Source organism: Oncorhynchus mykiss, chromosome 14 (genome assembly GCF_057628025.1).
Source record: "Oncorhynchus mykiss isolate SJ-2025 chromosome 14, ASM5762802v1, whole genome shotgun sequence".
Classification (NCBI taxonomy): Eukaryota; Metazoa; Chordata; class Actinopteri; order Salmoniformes; family Salmonidae; genus Oncorhynchus; species Oncorhynchus mykiss.
In genome coordinates, this window is record NC_143035.1 from 7999357 (window position 1) to 8019404 (window position 20048).

At 45.4% G+C, this 20048-nt stretch overlaps 1 protein-coding gene across 21 annotated transcripts in view; it reads right to left on the bottom strand.

Annotated features, from left to right (window-relative positions):
* LOC110488691 (protocadherin alpha-C2) overlaps positions 1–20048 on the bottom strand; it is a 211968-nt gene that overhangs the window by 25772 nt on the left and 166148 nt on the right. For 20 of the 21 annotated variants that reach the window (XM_090198272.1, XM_036942808.2, XM_036942810.2 and 17 more), the window contains one exon: positions 2395–2453. In XM_090198272.1, the coding sequence (XP_090054398.1) occupies positions 2395–2453 (59 nt within the window). Of the gene's footprint in view, positions 1–2394; positions 2454–7604; positions 11063–20048 lie in introns of those variants that run through there. The other variant, XM_021561005.3, reaches the window with a different exon arrangement.

Below are 20048 nucleotides of genomic sequence, written 5' to 3' on the forward strand. Positions count from 1 at the left end.
TTGCCCCACGGACCTCCTGGTCGCGGCCGGCTGCGACAGAGCCTGGGCTCGAACCCAGAGTCTCTGGTAGCACAGCTAGCACTGCAATGCAGTGCCCTAGACCACTGCGCCACCCGGGAAGCCCATGTTTTTTTTATTTTTAATAAAATTGGCAAACATTTCTCTCTCTCTCTTTGCCTGTCATTATTACAACCAGTGCAGTAAAAATGAACCCATAGACACGCTAGCCTCTAGCTTAGCGGGGTTCATAATTACAGAGAGATATATTTAGGGCTGTAAAACTAACTAGGTCAAAATCATTACTCAAGTGCATTGCTGTTTGGGGTATACACTCAAAATGTCTCAAAATGTTTCAAACAAACTGTAATCTCAGTAGAGTATAAATAGATCAGTCAACAGCTCAGATTTAGGGAGGGAGGGGAAGAGAGAGGAGGAGGGATGGATAAAGGGCTCCATGCTAAAGTGACAAGAGCGATTTAATGTATTAGAATGATTTGCTCAAGCACATTAACTCTCATTAAACCCTGCTGTAATTATGAGGGAATCTGTGTAACACCAATGACACTCAGATGTTAAACTTGTATTAAACTTGTATTAATCTGACACACACACACACACACGAGACAGACACAATAAACAATAAATGATAAGCCATAAAACAATGACAAATACACACACTGACCCTGATGAACCATGTCTCTGGACAGACAGACAGACAGACGTTGTATACAGGGAGCTGTGAAAGCGTTGTCCATTCTGTCATCTCTCATGTCCCTCATCACTGCCGCAGTGCTGTCTGTCATGGCCGGAGGGATAGACCTCTATGTGTGTGTGTGTGTGTGTGTGTGTGTGTGTGTGTGTGTGTGTGTGTGTGTGTGTGTGTGTGTGTGTGTGTGTGTGTGTGTGTGTGTGTGTATATATATGTGTGAGTGTTTGTGAGGGGCGGTGGCAGATGACCTACTTCTGTTTTTCCCCGATGGAGGGACTGGTCCGCCAGTCATCCTCAGTTCATGAGATCGGAACTGCAGCAGAGCAGTGTGTGTGTGTGTGTGTGTGTGTGTGTGTGTGTGTGTGTGTGTGTGTGTACTATGAGATTACCTGGCCGCAGTGCAGTGCATTTGGTGATGTGGTTCGCCTGGCTACCCCTGGCTCATTAAGGCTGGCTCTGCTCGTTAACTTAGCCCCTCCCTCTCATTAGCATGCTCCTCGTTTGGGTCAAGCCCAGACAATCCCAGGGCAGCTAGTGGCCCAATGGCTCATGGGTAATGTGATCCCTGTGTTGTGTTGCGCATTCCCAATGCCATATTTCTGCCTAACTGCCCTCCCCTCCATCTCTCTCTCCATCCCCCCTCTGTCCCTCTCTCTCTCCATCCCTCCGTCTGTCCCCTCAGTCTCTCACTGACCCCCTGATTACCCCTCGCTCTCTATCTACTACTGTCTAACAACCAAGCTAATAGAATACTGCAGAACAGATGCTATATAAATAGGATAATATTTGGTTTAATAGTAATGTATTTTGGTATTTTGGTATTTTATTAGGATCCCCATTAGCTGTTGCAAAAGCAGCAGGTACTCTTCCTGGGGTCCTCACAAAACATGAAATAACATCAAAGACAGAACTACATACATATATATTTTTACAGGCACACGTAGCCTACATATCAATGAATACAAACAAACTATCTGGTCAAATAGGGGAGAGGCTTTGTGCCGCGAGGTGTTGCTTTATCTTAGTTTTGAAACCAGGTTTTCTGTTTATTTGAGCAATACGAGATGGAAGGAAGTTCCATGCAATAAGGGCTCTATATAATACTGTACGCTTTCTTGAATTTGTTCTGGTTTTGGGGACTGTGAAAAGACCCCTGGTGGCATGTCTGGTGGGATAAGTGTGTGTCTGATCTGTGTGCAAATTGACTATACAAACAATTTGGGATTTTCAACACATTAATGTTTCTTATAAAAAGAAGAAGTGACAGAGTCAGTCTCTCCTCAACTCCTAGCTATTTATATCAGCCCTCTGATTACAATGAAGAGCCAAACGTGTCGCTCTGTTCTGGGCCGGCTGCAGCTTAACTAGGTCTTTCCTTGCAGCACTGGACCACACGACTGGACAACAATCAAGATTAGACAAAACTAGAGCCTGCGGAACTTGCTTTTTTTTTGGAGTGTGGCTGACTCCGAAGGAAATTCTTCTGCTATAGTGTTTGGCATCCATTTGAATTAAACAAGCAGCAATGTGAGTAGTACGTATAATGGAGGGGAATGGGTAAAGTAAACATAGGATTTATGAGGGTTTAAAAGGAATGGAATGCTGGTGAATTGTGAATCTTGGAGTAACATTCTAATGGACAGTGACCACCTTTTGAGGTATGGTAAAAGGTGATATGTGCTTACCTCTGCATCCCAGCCCTAAGTGAAGCAGAGTAACGCCAGTCTGAATTGGGCACCTTGGGCTGCAAAAGAGACAGAGAGAGAAATGGATTGGAGTCTTAGGTACTGAAAGAGATCACACAGGAAAAACCCAATATCTTCTCATGAATAAGTCATGGCGTGAACTAGAAGTACATGCACACACATATATGCACAAACACTCATCATGAAGGCAACAGCTTGCCTCTGCCTGTGGAGAGAAATGAGTGACGAGTTACGCTGGACCTCCCCTGCTCCCCTCCCTCTTCCCCTCTTCCCCTCTTCCCTGTCCTCTGTGAGAGTGACGACTTTGAGAGATATGCCTGTTCAGTGCCCAGACCAGGCCGGACCCCCGACCCTGCCTCTCTGCCACAGTCCCTCAGGCCACCCCCTTCCTGGGTCAAACAACTCAGCTTCAGGGGATACGCTCCGTAACAATGGCGACCCGACGGAATTCTAACATCACTGTTTTTGTCTAAGGGCTCCATCAGAGCTGTCCACCTCTCCACCCTTCCTCTTTCTCCCTCGCTTTCTATCACTCTTTCGCTCAGAATGTCCTTCTTACTATTTTAATATTTGATTTATTTGTATTTTTTGTATTAGGAGTGGTTTAAGGATCTGGAAAAAATGCTGGCCCCAATCTACCGCCCTCATTCATCTCAGTGCTCTCCTGTCTCTATCTCCTCCATTTTATATCCAGCTGTCGCTCCGTCTCTTTCATTTTATTCTCCTTTCCCCCTCTGATCAAAACCTTGTGTGTCACTGTCACAGTATCAGCCTGAGCTGGTCCGACAGGCCTCACCATGGTAACCACATGGATCCCCCCCACCCCATCTCTCCTCATCTCCTTCTGTTTCAGGTCACAGGTGGAGGAGGAGAGGTGAGGCGAGGGGGAGGCGATATCAGCTTTACCCCCTGAGGCCTGCACCTGGACAGAGAATAAATGTGACATCCCCATCACAACAGAGCCGTGAGAGAGGCGTGTGAAACGGCCATAACCTCTGTCTGCAGGCTCTGTCACTAGTGACATCATCAGGTGAACTCGGAATACCAGCCAACACTTGGGGATGTATCCAAGTGGATAACATGCTTTTAAAAAAGTCTTACTGTAAAAAGTGAATGGAAATGTATTTGTGTCACATAGTGAAACCATATGATATGAGACTCATTGTAATGTTCTGAAAAAGAGACGATCACAGTATGGGCCTGGGATCAGATTACCCATTCCTAACCTTAACCATTACGGGGCAACAACACCAAAAAAACACATCTGATCCTAGATCAGTGGTAGGAACAAGCTCTACCTTCTTCCCAGTGGTGACCCATTTCCTGTGCTGTCCACAGGACAGATGTTAACTTCCTGGAGATGGGGGGAAAAAAAATTGGCCGTAGTCTCTCAACGCAGCACATTCATCACCCTGAAATCCAATATGTGGCCCAAATGAGGAAAAACCTGGTGTTCCTCCAGGAGTCAGACATTCCATCACATCAACTACATCCACAGGGAAACAGATGGCTCAACGCGCCACAGCAACACAAGAACACACTCATCAGCACTGCAGCAGGGACACAGTATAAAAATTTGTGTTGAAGTTGCGTCAAATCCATAAAGAAGTACACCTTATGGAGCAGTGACAAACTCTAAAGCTAAAATAGACTTTGTTGGCGTAAACAAGGATGGAATTAGGCTTCACACCTGAACAGCCTACACATTTTAACACTCCAAAGCCTTTAACACTCCACACTCCAACTCTCATAAACAAGAGAGACTTAAACACTCCACACTCCAACTCTCATAAACAAGAGGGACTTAAAAACTCCACACTGTAACTCTCATAAACAAGAGAGACTTAAACACTCCACACTCCAACTCTCATAAACAAGAGGGACTTAAACACTCCACACTGTAACTCTCATAAACAAGAGAGACTTAAACACTCCACACTCCAACTCTCATAAACAAGAGGGACTTAAACACTCCACACTGTAACTCTCATAAACAAGAGGGACTTAAACACTCCACACTCCAACTCTCATAAACAAGAGAGACTTAACACTCCACACTGTAACTCTCATAAACAAGAGAGACTTAAAAACTCCACACTGTAACTCTCATAAACAAGAGGGACTTAAACACTCCACACTCCAACTCTCATAAACAAGAGAGACTTAACACTCCACACTGTAACTCTCATAAACAAGAGAGACTTAAACACTCCACACTCCAACTCTCATAAACAAGAGGGACTTAAACACTCCACACTCCAACTCTCATAAACAAGAGGGACTTAAACACTCCACACTGTAACTCTCATAAACAAGAGAGACTTAACACTCCACACTGTAACTCTCATAAACAAGAGAGACTTAACACTCCACACTGTAACTCTCATAAACAAGAGAGACTTAACACTCCACAGTGTAACTCTCATAAACAAGAGAGACTTAACACTCCACAGTGTAACGCTCATAAACAAGAGAGACAGACTTCATCCCAAAAAATAGGGTAGTTTCCATAGAAATAAAAAACGCCATCACTAAGCAGTTGCCCTGGAGTACCTGTTTGGGGGAGTGGTCTGGCCGTCCTTACGGTGTGTGTGTGTGTGTGTGTGTGTGTACATTAGAACAGACTCCCACTAACACCGTAGGTTAGAGAGGAGCATCTGGACCCTAAAACACGTCTGCAGTCTGATGCAGCCCTACACACAGACAGGCTCTGAGTCTATCAGCAATACACACAGGACGTAGCGCGATGACGGAGAGTTGATATTGTGAATTTGAATTTGGTTTCTGTATCTGAGAGAGAGAGAGAGAGAGAGAGAGAGAGAGAAATCAAGACAGAATGTTTTTATCCCTATGGGTTTCTTGTGCACTCCCTTCCTCCCTGCCTCGCTGCGTGAACACAAATGAGGGACTTAATAAGGCCCTGGTTTTTTTCTTTCTTTCTCTCTCTGCCTCTGAGTGGACACCCCTCGCATGGATACAGCGCTCGCACCTCCACCATGGAACGCCTTGGTCCAATCACCTTGCTTTCCCCGTCCTCGTGGAACCCGATCAATCCCACCGTGGTATCAGGAAACACATCGCCGACAGTTAATTACCTTAATTATTAGGGAAACCACCAGGGAGAGAGGAGCAATTACCTGAACATTGTTTTATTTCACCCTTTTCATCCTCTTTCACTCCCCGACCTCATTATTTCACCCTTTTTCAACCCCTTTTACTCCCCCTACCTCATTTCTTCTTCATTCATTTTTATTGTGCATAATTTCAGCCAGTCGTTTTGAAAATAGAGCTCATGAGCAAATAAACGATCCCCGAAAATGTTTAGCAATTGTGCAAAACGTATTCCATTTTGTATATGCTACGTCCTGAATTTGTTTCTTGCGAAATAACAATGCTTAAATTCTTGCGATTCGTATGATATGTCACGAATTCCAATTCGTAAATTAAGCTACACATGTGTATTAAAGTGCACAAGATCCCAATCCATCTCTTTGAAGGCTTAAATGTTGTCTTAATTTAAAATGAGCCCTGTCGACAACGTACATATTTCTTTTGTCATAATTGTCCCTTTCTCTACTGTGTTTTTCTACGACAACCATGCAGTCAGAACAGTTTCCTATGGCAACAGTCACCAGATTCCACTATACACGTGGAATGAACCACTCCATTAATGATGTAAAGCCACCAGACACATAGCTACGAATAGTTTGATTCTGTTTTCCACTGCTTCTCAAACGATGCCAAGTGAATGAGAAAACTCAGTGACCTAAAGATGGGAACATTAATCCAGAGCAGAGTCTGTCTACCTCCCTCAAATTCCATTGCTAACCCACTAAACCAAACTCAGGGTTTGCCCTGAGCGTGACTGACCCGTGGGGATTGTAATGGAGTAAGACCCATGACTATTTACGTTGGAGAGAGCAACACTAATGCCCAGACTATCTCTCTGTTCAGAGAGACCACACCAGACTAGTCTTTGCCCATTGAACCAGAACTAGAGGACCAATCAGATTGGCCTAGTGCGACCTCACCCAGTCAATCACAATAACCCTTTACACACTAAACCTAACATTCCAATCGAGTTTACAAAAGTCTATTCAACTGTACAGACATGTTCTAGAATAAAGCGATCAAAGCAATCCCACCGTCCGTTTCGAAAACCATCGAACACATATCATTTCCAAAACAATATCATCGCAAATAACCATGATATGTTGCAGGTGTCTCTCGAGTGTCGTACTACTGCCACAGGTTGTAGCAGTACGGCACACAACAGAGAGAAGAAGGTGGAGTGAGCTATGGAGAGAGAGATGTTTTCCCTGAATACGAGTATTTCTGTAACAGCTCCCTAAACGACCACGGATGAGCGAGGCGCATAAACATCTGATAGCTGCCGTTTGTTTCTGATGATTCAGGCTCTCTAAAGAGGCTCTGAGCACCACACACACACACACACACACACAACACACACAACACACACACACACAACACACACACAACACACAACACACACACACAACACGGAGACAAGAGCGTATCCACCCACCAACACAAACATGCACACAAGCACACAGCTCCCACAAAGAAGCTCTGAGCTTGCCTGCACCCTGCACAGCTAAAATCTAAACACATTCACAAAGTGCTCGAGAAATTAGAGAACATATTTTCCGACACTGCATGCATGTACGTAGTGTACAGACAGAGCTCACAACAGAGCATTACACAGCAAAAACACCTTTACTACTGCAACACAATGCAATCAGTTCAGGTAACCCAGGTAACCCAGGTTACCCAAGTAACCTTTTGACAAAAATAAACAAAGGATAAAAAAAAAGAACTGGGAGGGGCACTGTGATTTTCAGGTGTTCGATTCTCAAGGCCTGTGACACAAGAGCGTATAAATGATTTAGGTGATTTCAAACTTGACCATATCTGCACAAAATATATATTAAAAAAGAGCATATTAAGAGTTTACTATTGCATAAACACAACAAAAAAAGATGAAAACTCCTCTACACCCCTCCCTGCATGAAAATTGTAAATGCCAAACACTGTTCCACAAAACACTGCCTAGGGGAAAACCCAAATAATACATCTCCCCAAAAAAAACAACGCATGAAGCGGCTTTCCAGTCAGTTGGGATGTGTTGTTGGGATCAGATGACAGGACACACAGAGACACGCACACACCTGTATGGCAGTTGCGTCTGGCATGCTGAGCCTGCGCACAAACATCTGGCTCTGTCCACTCTGGCTGGTGACGTATCCCCCGGAGCCCCAGGTGCCACTGTGGGGCCGGCCTGTGTTATAGAACATAAAGGTGTCGCTCCCCGACGTGGCCGTCATACATGTCTTATAGCAGTACGTTTTGGTCATGGAGCCGTTCCCCCGCACCTCAATGTAGTGAGGCTCCACTTTCAGGTCTCTCCGCAGAGCAACGTTGTTGTTGGGTTGACCCTGACCCCCTCCTCCACCTCCCCCACCACCTCCACCTCGACCCAATGACCCTCCACCTCCGCCGGCCGAGGTGCCCCCCTCGGGGACTCTCTTCTGGGACACACAGCATGGGGAGCAGGAACCGGGCTGGGTGCAGTAGGCGTGGCAGCGGACGATGGCCAGCACCACAATGGTGACCAGGAACACAAAGGTGGTGGCGCTCAGGGCCACGATCAGGTAGAGGGTCACGTTGGAGAACAGTAGTGGGCTGTGAGGCCTGATGATACGTTTGGGGTCGGGGGTCAGCTTGGGCGGCAGCTCCATGACGTGCACGTTGATGGTGGCGGTGGAGGAGAGCGGCGGGAGGCCATGGTCGCGGACCAGCACGGTGAGTAGGAAGGAGGTGGAGTTGTCCTCGCTGATGCGCCGCGTGGTGCGGATCTCCCCTGTGTGCTCGTGAACTTTAAACAGGTCCAGCTCGGAGGTGATCTGCTCCAGGGCGTACACCAGCCAGGCGTTCTGACCAGCGTCCCCGTCCCACGCCACCACCTTGGTCACCAGAGCCCCCGCCTCCGCATTCTTCATCAGCGTCTCAGTGGTCCGCGTCCCATTGGCTGGAGGATGGACTATCCTGGGGGAGTGGTCGTTCTGGTCCATGATGTAAACATAGACGGTTGCCACGCGGCTGAGGGGCGGCACGCCACCATCCTGGGCTTTCACCTGGAAGTGGAACTCTCTGAGCTTCTCAAAGTCGAAGGCTCGCAGGGCATAGGCCTCGCCCGTGTCGGGTTTGATGCTGACGTAGCTCGCCACGGGGATGCCGTGGTTGTTGTCATTGAGGACGGTGTAGGTGATGCGAGCGTTCTCCCCGGCGTCAGCGTCCAGAGCCTTCACCACGCACATTGAGGCCCCGGGCGCGTTGTTCTCCGTCATGTACACCGTGTAGGACGTCTGCTCGAAGCGAGGAGGGTTGTCATTGACATCCGCCACGTCAACTTTAATGGTCATGTGTGCGGAGAGGGCCGGGGTCCCTCCGTCAATGGCGGTTACCGTGACATTGTAGGTGGAGATGGCTTCCCGGTCTAGGAAGGCGGAGGTGACCAAGGTGTAGTGGTTCCGGAAGGACTTGATCTTAAAGGGGAGGCCAGGTTGGATCTCCAGGGTCACCTGTTTGTTCTGTGCGGAGTCCCGGTCATTAACGCTGATCAAGGCCACCACCGTGTCTGCCCGAGCGTCCTCACGGACTGGACTGGACAGAGAGGACAGCACGATCTCTGGGATATTGTCATTCACATCCAAAACCTCTACAACCACTTTACAGTGGACGGCCACTGCAGAAGGGCCCCTGTCCATAGCTTGTATGTACATCTCATAGGAGTTAGTCTCCTCATAGTCTATGTTGTTCTTCACTCGGATCTCTCCTGTATCTGTATCCATGGAGAACATTTGTCTCACCCTCTCTGGGGTGTAACTGCTGAAAGAGTAAAACACCTCCCCGTTTGTGCCTTCATCCGGGTCTGTGGCGTTTAACTTTATCACCAGAGCACCCTTGGGCGAGTTCTCCAACAGTTTCACTTTGTACACGGAGTTGTCGAACGCGGGCACATTGTCGTTGGAATCTAGGACATGAACGTTGATTTTGGCTGTGCCCGTTCGCGCAGGGGTGCCTCCGTCGACAGCAGTCAGTATGAACTGATGAGACGGTGTATGCTCGCGGTCAAATGGCTTTTTGAGCACGAGCTCGATTTGCTTGCTGTTTGCCACGGGCTTGTTGGAGTCCAGCGCGAGGTGCTCGTTGTTGCTGAGCCGATAGAGCCGAACCGAATTTGAGCCATCGTCTGCATCCTGCGCGCCTTCGATGGGGAACCGGGACCCCGTTATAGCGGACTCCGAGATCTCCAGCTGGTACTCGTCCCGGGGGAACTGTGGCGAGTTGTCATTCGCATCCAGAATCTCCACCTCCACGTTGTGCACCTCGAGCGGGTTCTCAACCACCACCTCTAGGTTGAGGGAACATGTGCCGCTGAATTCACACAGCGTCTCTCGGTCGATGCGGTCACTCACCGACAGCTTGCCGTTTTTATGATTTATGTTGAAATATCTCCTTGCGCTGTCCGATGTGATTCGGATGCGTCGGGAAGAGAGCTTTCGCAGGTCCAGACCCAAATCTCGAACAATGTCTCCGACCACAGCCCCATTCTCCAGCTCCTCCGGAATGGTGTATCGTATTTGTGCATTTGTAAGGCCACTGAGTAGAAAAATTACCAAATAAAAAGTAAAAGGCACATTCTGCGTTATGCTGCAACAGCATCGCGCCGCCACAGCCATCGCAAGCAGGCAGGATCCGCAGACGGATTAGAGAAAGCTTTCCGCCTTTTTAGCTTGCCGTGCGTCCCCACCCGCCACATTAAAAACTGGGGAAGAGTCCGTGCGTTACCCCCTACTATGTGCAGGACGACCAAAGCATCCTCTCCTGTACATGTGCTTGCTTAAAAGGACGTTTTTCCGTTACATCCATGTTTTCCTTTGTCTGTTTGGTTACTGCTTTTTTTCTCTCTTCTCTCTCCTCCGCGCGGCTGACTCTTGTTTCCCTCTCACGGGTGCTGCCTATCGCTTTCTCCCTCTCTCTATCTCTCCTCTCTCTCCTTCCCCCTCCCTCTCTCTGTGCGATGGTGTCTGTGGGCAGCGGGGGAGGGGCGAGTCTTGCTCTCAAACGGTGCTGGCTACATTTCAGCACCTCCGATTGAAAACAGCGTCAAATAAAAATAAAAATGCCATTCACACCTCGGGAATACGAATACTGATATGTATCATTATTTTCAACAGTCGATCGTTTTTGACATTTCTTAAGAGAATGTATTTGAGCAGACTAGTAGTTTTTTTTATCCGAGGGAGAGCGAGCGAGTGCCACCGCCCTTTTCATTGTGTGCTGGGATACATTGACGATCTCTTTTCTCAGTACGCCCAAGCGATTACTTCTCTCTCTTCATTGATCCAAACGAGCAATTACGCCAAAGCTCGAAGAAAAATCGATGAAATAGAAATAAAATGAGTAACGGATATTTAATCGAATAAAATAAGCTACGGAAATAAGGTTAATGAACCCCTTAATTAAAATATATAAATATAACTTTTTCATTGTATTTGTTCAGCAATTATCATCATACAATGTATCGTTTAACTGTAAGTATAAGCACAGCAGCTTTGGAAACATTTACGCTACATCCTCCCAGTAAAGAGGGGATCTGTCCTTGAAATGCGTCGATGGATTCAACAGGGCAGTGCAAATCGAGTTAGGGCTGAGCATTAAAAGATGGAGTTATCAACACACACTCTCAGGGAAAAAAAAGTGTTATTTTTGGTTCTACATAGGTTACCTATAACGTTTCGGTTCCCTGGATGAGATTAAAGAACATGTCAGATTCCTAAAAAAGGTGCTACATACAATACATATATAAAAGTATGTGGACACCCCTTCAAATTAGTGGATTCGGCAATTTTAGCCACACCCCTTGCTGACAGGTGTAAAAAAAAAAATGAGCACACCGTCATGCAATCTCCATAGACAAACATTGGCAGTAGAATGGCCTTACTGAAGAGCTCAGTGACTTTCAACATGGCACAGTCTTAGGATGCCACCGTTACAACAAGTCAGTTTGTCAAATATCTGCCCTGCTAGAGCTGCCCTGGTCAACTGTAGGTGCTGTTATTGTGAAGTGGAAACATCCAGGAGCAACAACAGCTCTGCCGCAAAGTGGTAGGTCACACAAGCTCACAGAACGGGACCGTTGAGTGCTGAAACGCATGGCGCGTAAACATCATCTGTCCTCAGTTGCGTCACTTACCACCGAATTTCAAACTGCCTCTGGAAGCAACATTAGCACAATAACTGTTTGTCGGGAGATCCATGAAATGGATTTCCATGGCCAAGCAACGCACACAAGCCTAAGATCACCATGCCAAGCGTCGTCTGGAGTGGTGTAAAGCTTGCCACCATTGGACTCTGGAGCAGTGGAAACGCGTTCTCTGGAGTGATGAATCACACATCACCATCTGGCAGTCTGACGGACGAATCTGGGTTTGGCGGATGCCAGGAGAACGCTACCTGCCCCAATGCATAGTGCCAACTGTAAAGTTTGGTGGAGGAGGAATAATGGTCTGGGGCTGTTTTTCATGATTTGGGCCAGGCCTCTTAGTTCCAGTGAAGGGAAATCTTAAAGCTACAGCATACAATGACATTCGAGACGATTTTGTGCTTCCAAGTTTGTGGCAGCAGTTTGGGGAAAAGCCTTTCCTGTTTTAGCATGACAAAGGCCCAGCGCACAAAGCGAGGTCCATACAGAAATGGTTTGTCGAGATTGGTGTCAAAGAATTTGCCTGGCCTGCACTGAGCCCTGACCTCAACCCCATTAAACACCTTTGGGATGAATTGGAACGTCTAATCGCCCAACATCATAGCCCGACCTCACTAATGCTCTTGTGGCTGAATGGAAAAAAGTCCCTGCAGCAATGTTCCAACATCTGGTGAAAAGCTTTCCCAGAAGAGTGGAGGATGTTATAGCAGCAAATGCCCATGATTTTGCATTGAGATGTTTAATGCGCAGGTGTCCACATATGTTTGATCATCTAGTGCATTCAGTGCATTCGGAAAGTATTCAGGCCCCTTGGATTTTTACTCAATTTGTTATGTTATGTCCTTATTCTAAAATGGATTTAATAAACAATTTTGACAAAATGCAAAACAGGTTTTTAGAGTTTCATAGCAAATGTATTCAAAAGAGAAAAACAGATAAACTGATTTACACAAGTACTCAAACCCTTTGCTATGAGAATCCATATTGAGCTCAGGTGCATCCTGTTTCCATTGATCATCCTTGAGATGTTTCTACAACTTGATTGTAGTTCACCTGTGGTCAATTAAATTGATTGGACATGATTTGTAAAGGCACACACCTGTTTATATAAGGTTCCACAGTTGACAGTTCATGTCAGAGCAAAAACCAAGCCATGAGGTCAAAGGAATTGTACATAGAGCTCCGACACAGGATTGTGTCGAGGCACAGATCTAAACATTCTGCAGCATTGAACATCCCCAAGAACAGTGGCCTCCATCATTCTTAAATGGAAGAAGTTTGTAACCACCAAGACTCTTCCTAAGAGAGCAATTGAGGGACAAGGGCCTTGGTCAGGGAGGTGACCAAGAACCCGATGGTAACTCTGACAAAGTTCCAGAGATGGGAGAATCTTCCAGAAGGACAACCATCCACCATGCAGCACTCCCCAATCAGGCATTTATGGTGGAGTGGCCAGATGGAAGCCACTCCTCAGTAAAAGGCACATGGCAGTACGCTTGGAATTTGCCAAAAGGCACCTAAAGGATTCTCAGACAATGAGAAACAAGAATCTCTGGTCTGATGACACCAAGATTGAACTCTTTGGCCTGAATGCCAAGCGTAACATCTGGAGGAAACCAGGCACCATCCCTACTGTGAAGCATGGTGGAGGCAGCATCATGCTGTGGGGGTGTTTTTCAGCGGCAGGGACTGGGAGACTAGTCAGGATCGAGGCAAAGATGAATGGAGCAAAGTACAGAGAGATCCTTGATGAAAACCTGCTCCAGAGCACCCAGGACCTCAGACTGGGGTGAAGGCACACCATCCAACCTTACAGAGCTTGAGAGGATCTGCAGAGAAGAATAGGAGAAACTCCCCAAATATAGGTGTGCCAAGCTTGTAGCGTCATACCCAAGAAGACTCGAGGCTGTAATTGCTGCCAAAGGTGTTTCAACAAAGTACTGAGTAAAGGCTCTGAATACGTATGTAAATGTGATATTTCTTGTTTTTGTGTTGTCATTATTGGGTATTGTGTGTAGATTGATGAGGGGAAAAAACAATATAATCAATTTTGGAATAAGGCTGTAACTTAACTAAATGTAGAAAAAGTCAAGGGGTCTGAATACTTTATGAATGCAATGTATACCCAGTGAAGGCAATGATCCTTGAGGGTTATATCCTTATAGCCTACCCCAAAGTATAATGGGGATTTTAGAAAACAACAGCTAACACAAGATAACCCAGTCACATCAAACTCTGAACTGACAGGTATTCCGTTTTCATTTGTTTCAGCTGTTTTGCATTGACTTTTATATCCATATTAATGATGCTGCTGCTGCATGATTTCGCCTGGTCAGAAAAATGTCTAGTTGACGTCCGACATCCTTACCTCTCTATGGCAGCGGAAAGATCGAATTCCTGTTTTGCAACATCGTTGCTGAGGTCTGAGTGGCAAACATACCTGTGCTGTTGCAAACTAAATGTTAGCTAGAAACAACAGGAAATAATGTGCTTAATAAAAGCATGCACTCGTAGGTAAAAAAAAAAAACTACTTTTTTTAAATATATAACCTTCTGGTCAATTCAAAATTTGACAGTCCTGCATGACGACGCTTGAGGACGGTGTTTGAACCAACTTGCAAGTAGCCCAACGTTACCAATTTTCAATGAATTAAGGTAAGCAAAGTTGATTATTTTATTCAAATATATGAAGCCAGAGTCATATGATAAACTATAGGCTAGATAAATAAAGTTTAAACATTATATCAAAAGGATTCTACATACAACATTTAGGGGTTCCATATATGAAGCAAGCGATTGAACCCCTTTTGGTTCTATGAGGAACCTTTTATTCTAAGAGTGCAGAGACAATAGAACGAGCAAAACAACACAGAACTGAATAAATAAAAGCTGTATCCTAACTAAGAATGCGTTATAGGATTTTGCTCAATGCCTTTTCGCCTTCGTTCTCCTCTACTCTATTTGAACTCGTTCAGCAGCTCTCAAAGCAAAGTGAGCCGTGTCCAGCGCTCTGTCGCTGTCCACGAGCCCTAGAGCTGAAAGACAATTCAGACGTCATTGGCTGCTCGCGATCTCCTCTCACTTATTGCCGGGAGAGTGACAGCTGGGTTGATCATACAGTATATTAAAATTACAGGGGTACTTGGCTGCCGCTCCAGTTTCACATCATATTCCTCGCAGTACACAGGATCCCCCCAGCCCCCACCCCCCAATATGTCGTCATATGAAGCATGTTCACTTCGGGTGAGCGGGCGAAACGAACCAGGTCATCAACAAGATGCTCGAGACTTGCCTCTCCGCCAATCTGTCAAAACAAGCTAGCTAACATGTCCTCTCCTGTCAGACCCAAATAGCTGAAATAGTATAGAGCGCGTGCAAATTGCAGATGTAGAAAGCGTGGGCACGAATAATTTAGACGAATTTCCATCACTTGACTAGTTACTCTGCATTTCCTTTCGACAGTCTCACCTTCCCCAAACACCTAGCTAAGATATATCCTATTACAAATAAACTAATTTAATCTTCCACCTGGCGTAAAAGACCAAAATAATTTTGCTGTTTTTCACAAAACCCTATTCTAGAATCCATCTGAGTGCTGGGAACGATTTCACACACAAATAGACTAACTCCTGTCCGTTTTAGAGATAGCTTTGGGGGCAGTTTACAACAAGCAATAGTAATTTAATAGCCTGGCAGGCATGAATATACACACACTACCGTGGTTCCTGGCGACTTGTTACACTTTCTTTAAAAGTGGACCTCAAGTTTATAGACGATCGTGACGTATGTTAATTTATTAAAAATCATGCGCCACCGCCGCTTCTAAATGACCACACTGGAGAAATTGTCTGGCTATATTAGACGACATTGTAGTAAGTGTAGAATGCATATAATTCCACAGCCATTGGTAGGCCGACATCTACGGTTGCGTTAGGGTTAAACTGGTTCCTAATTTAAATTCGACTCAATATCTCAAACACCTCAAACATCTGGCCATGGGCCGGAGGTGGCTCACTGCGCAAGTCTGACCGCAGGTGGTCTGGTAGTGGAGTAAAATGCCCACATCTTCCCGCTCAGACTTTCCTCCTAATTAGTACAGTCTGAACCCATGTACCCCTATTAGAATCCAATTTAAAATCAGATTCAATTCAATTAAGAGGGGCCTCTTACTCCTAACGCAATCAGTACGACAAAGTGAGGGGGAGGATGTCTCGACACTGCCTAATTTATTTTCTATACCAAAGGCACACAGCCGTTCATAATGAATTGAATCCCGGCTCTCGTCTCATCTTCGATCCTTTTACCTCTTGAAGAGCTCTCAAAAGTTGGATAACACTCAGACAGGCACCAGTTTGCTAGACAATCGGCTTTTATAACAGTCCAATTGACTGAGCCATACATTGAGTGCAGTGCCATTCAAAGCACCACTGGGACATACACCCCATTGCGACCTAAACGCAGGGGAGGCTCCACTGGGTGGCAAATCCTCAACCTGGTCTCAGAGCATTTCATATTATTCTGTATGTAAATCCGAGACACTCCATTTAGTACAATATGCTACGTTTTGGCATGTATTCATTTGTGGCTGTCCATCACCTATTTCACATGATATGTTACGATGAGAAAAAAACGAAGAAACCGCACGCTGCTCTGCTATAATCACTGCCCTTTATTAAGCTTTACATATCGGCCTCAAGGCCTATGATACGTTACAACCTACAACTCATATTATATGTTCTGAATTTGCAAAGCGTACAATATTATACGGATTTGCAAAAACTTCCGTATGTTGCGAATTTGGAAAACGTATGACGAATTCTAGCTAGGTGGCTAATGTTAGCTAGCTGGCTAATGTTAGCTAGGCTAGGGGTTAGGGATACGTTTAGGAGTTAGGTTAAAGGTAATGGTTAGGGTTAAGGGAATGGTTAGCTAACATTCTAAGTAGTTGCAAAGTAGCTAAAAACTACTAAGTGGTTGAAAAGTTGCTAATTAGTGAAAATGTTCAAGTTTCCGTGATCAGATTCGAACTCCCAACCTTTGGCTTGCGAGTCTGTCTTATGTAACCATACCAAACACAACATATCATACTAATTTGATTCAGAGGGGTTGGGTTAAATGCGGAAAACACATTTCAGTTGAAGGCATTCAGTTGTACAACTGACTAGATATCCGCTTTTCCCCCTTTAATTTGATGTCCCGGATTTACATTTACTATGTTACGTCTAGTCTATGACACCAGGCTGATATGCCAGGTGTGCTCTTGTGATCTGAGGAAGGGGGAGAAGGGGGGGGGGGGGGGGATGTAATAATCTAATATTTAGCAGTTCAAATCAAAAAATGCATTCTGATTGGGCACCTAGTCATGCAATGTCATAAGGTAACACCTTCATTACCTTGTTTAGGAAGCTCATTGGATCCCACTCAGGGCGGGGTCAAATTATGCAGACATCTACACCTAATAATAAGCTAGCTAGTATCCAGTAGCTTCAGTATCACAACAAGCACCTGCACATCCGTTACCCCAGCCACTAGCAACTGACGAGCTGTTGCATCGAACCAAACATGAACCAGTGGAAGCAGAGTGTATTGTTGTTCGCACATTCTTACAAAGTGAAATCACAACCACAGGCAGCAACAACAAATGGAGCTCACTCAGTGTTCTTCAAAGATACGGCGGGCCATTGTCAGCACGTCGACTGTGCTGTTGGCACGGAAACATGGATTTAAAATACTCCTACAGGCACGTCACCCTGGAGCCAGCCTGATTAACATTTGGGACATCTACAGCAATGTGCGAAAATCCCTGCTCCACCCTGAAGAACGTATTCAGTAAACACAGACACAGCATGTTACATCAGATCAACAAAAAGCCTTTGCTTGTCCAGCTGGCATTTGAGAAGGACCTGACAAGTACATTTCGCCAGGAAAGGAAAATGGAATCAGAAATGTCACAAGGTTCAAAACAGCATGGAGGAGGCTGCAAGACTTCCCTGGCCATCGTGCCAGAATTATTCATTCAATGGTTTTCCGTCATTTAATTAAGACCACTGGTTATTTGGCATATATTTTTATGTAATGTATAGTTTAGGCCTTTGCTTTTTACTTCAAAGTATATTTTAGATTTATCTGTGATTCTTAATGTCATTGCTTGCTTTTACGGGTCCAATTGATATATACTGTATATACAGCGCCTTCGGAAAGTTTTCAGACCCCTTGACTTTTTCCACATTGTGTTACGTTACAGCCTTATTCTGAAATGGATTAAATTGTTTTTATCCCCTCATAAATCTACACCGAATACCGCATAATAGGTTTTTAGAATGTTTGCTAATTTATTCAAAATAACAAACAGAACTAGTACATTTACATAAGTATTCAGACCCTTTACTCAGTACTTCGTTGAAACCCCTTTGGCAGCGATTACAGCAGCCTCGAGTCTTCTTCTCTGCAGATCCTACTTTCAGGTCTCTTCAGAGATGTTCGATCGGGTTCAAGTCCGGGCTCTGGCTGGGCCTTTCAAGGACATTCAGAGACTTGTCCCGAAGCAACTCCTGCGTTGTCTTGGCTGTGTGCTTAGGGTCGTTGTCCTGTTGGAAGGTGAACCTTCGCCCCAGTCTGAGGTCCTGAGCGCTCTGGAGCTGGTTTTCATCAAGGATCTCTCTGTACTTTGCTCTGTTCATCTTTGCCTTGATCCTGACTAGTCTCCCAGTCCATGCCGCTGAAAAACATCCCCAAAGCATGATGCTGCCACCACCATGCTTCACAGTAGGGAGAATGCCAGGATTCCTCCAAGCGTAACGCTTGGCATTCAGGCCAAATAGTTCAATCTTTCATCAGACCAGAGAATCTTGTTTCTCATGGTCTGAGAGCCTTTAGGTTCCTTTTGGCAAACTCCAAGCAGGGGCTGTCATGTGCCGTTTACTGAGGAGTGGCTTCCGTCTGGCCACTCCACCATAAAGGCCTGATTGGTTGAGTGCTGCAGAGATGGTTGTCCTTCTGGGAGGTTCTCCCATCTCCACAGAGGAACTGTAGAGGTCTGTCAGAGGGACCATTGGGTTCTTGTTCACCTCCCTGACCAAGGCCCTTTTCCCCCAATTGCTCAGTTTGGCCAGGCTTGGTGGTTACAAACTTCTTTCATTTAAGAATGATGGAGGCCACTGTGTTCTTTGGGACCTTCAATGCTGCAGACATGTTTTGGTACCCTTCCAAATCTGTGCCTCGACACCGACAGGTGCTCTAAGGACAATTCCTTCGACCTCATGGCCTGGTTTTTGCTCTGACATGCTCTGAAAACTGTGGGACCTTATATAGACAGGTGTGTGCCTTTCCAAATCATGTCCAATCAATTAAATGCACCACAGGTGGACTCCAAGTTGTAGAAACATCTCAAGGACGATCAATGGAAACAGGATGAACCTGAGCTCAATTTTGAGTCTCATAGCAAAGGGTCTAAATAATTATGTACATTTGTTTTTAATTTTTAATACATTTTCAAAAAAAATCTAAAAACCTGTTTTCACTTTGTCATTATGGGGTATTGTATGTAGAGTGATGAGTATATATATATTTTTAATCAATTTTAGAATAAGACTGTAATGTAACAAAATGTGGAAAAAGTCAAGAGGTTTGAATACTTTCAGAAGGCACTCTATACAGGTTTGCGTTATTTGATGGGTATAGGGACAATGACCAATGTAACTTATTAGTTGTGCTCCAAGGTGAGCCTTTGTGCGGGGTGCGGTGCTCCTGTTGTCTGGCTGTCCACTCCAGTGGTGCTGAAATTGGCAGTGCATTTAGGGGTATGCTTTAATCGCGCTGACTGCCTGCTGTCCATGGTCCTGAGTCGACGGTTACGGAGTGTGCTGTTTTAACCTCCCTTGGGTAGGGGGCAGTATTTTCACGTCCGGATGAACGCTTGCTCAAAGTAAACTGCCTGTTACTCAGGCCCAGAAGCTAGGATATGCATATAATTGGTAGATTTGGATAGAAAACACTCTAAAGTTTCTAAAACTGTTAAGATTATGCCTGTGAGTACATCAGAACTGATATGGCAGGCGAACCGCGAGGACAAACCATCCCAACAAAAATAAAAATTCAGCCTACCACTGTTTTCAATGGCTGTCACTTTTATTATAAGGCGAAATCCTCCCAAATTGCAGTTCCTAGGGCTTCCACTAGATGTCAACAGTCTTTAGAAAGATTTTCATGCTGGTTTTTGGAAAAATGATCCAGAAATTGTAGTTTTCTAGCTGTCTCCCATTTTGGCTGTAGTGTTTTCAAGCGCGTGGAAGAGAGTGCATTCTTTGGTATTTTTCTCCGGGAAAGACAATAACGATTCTCCGTC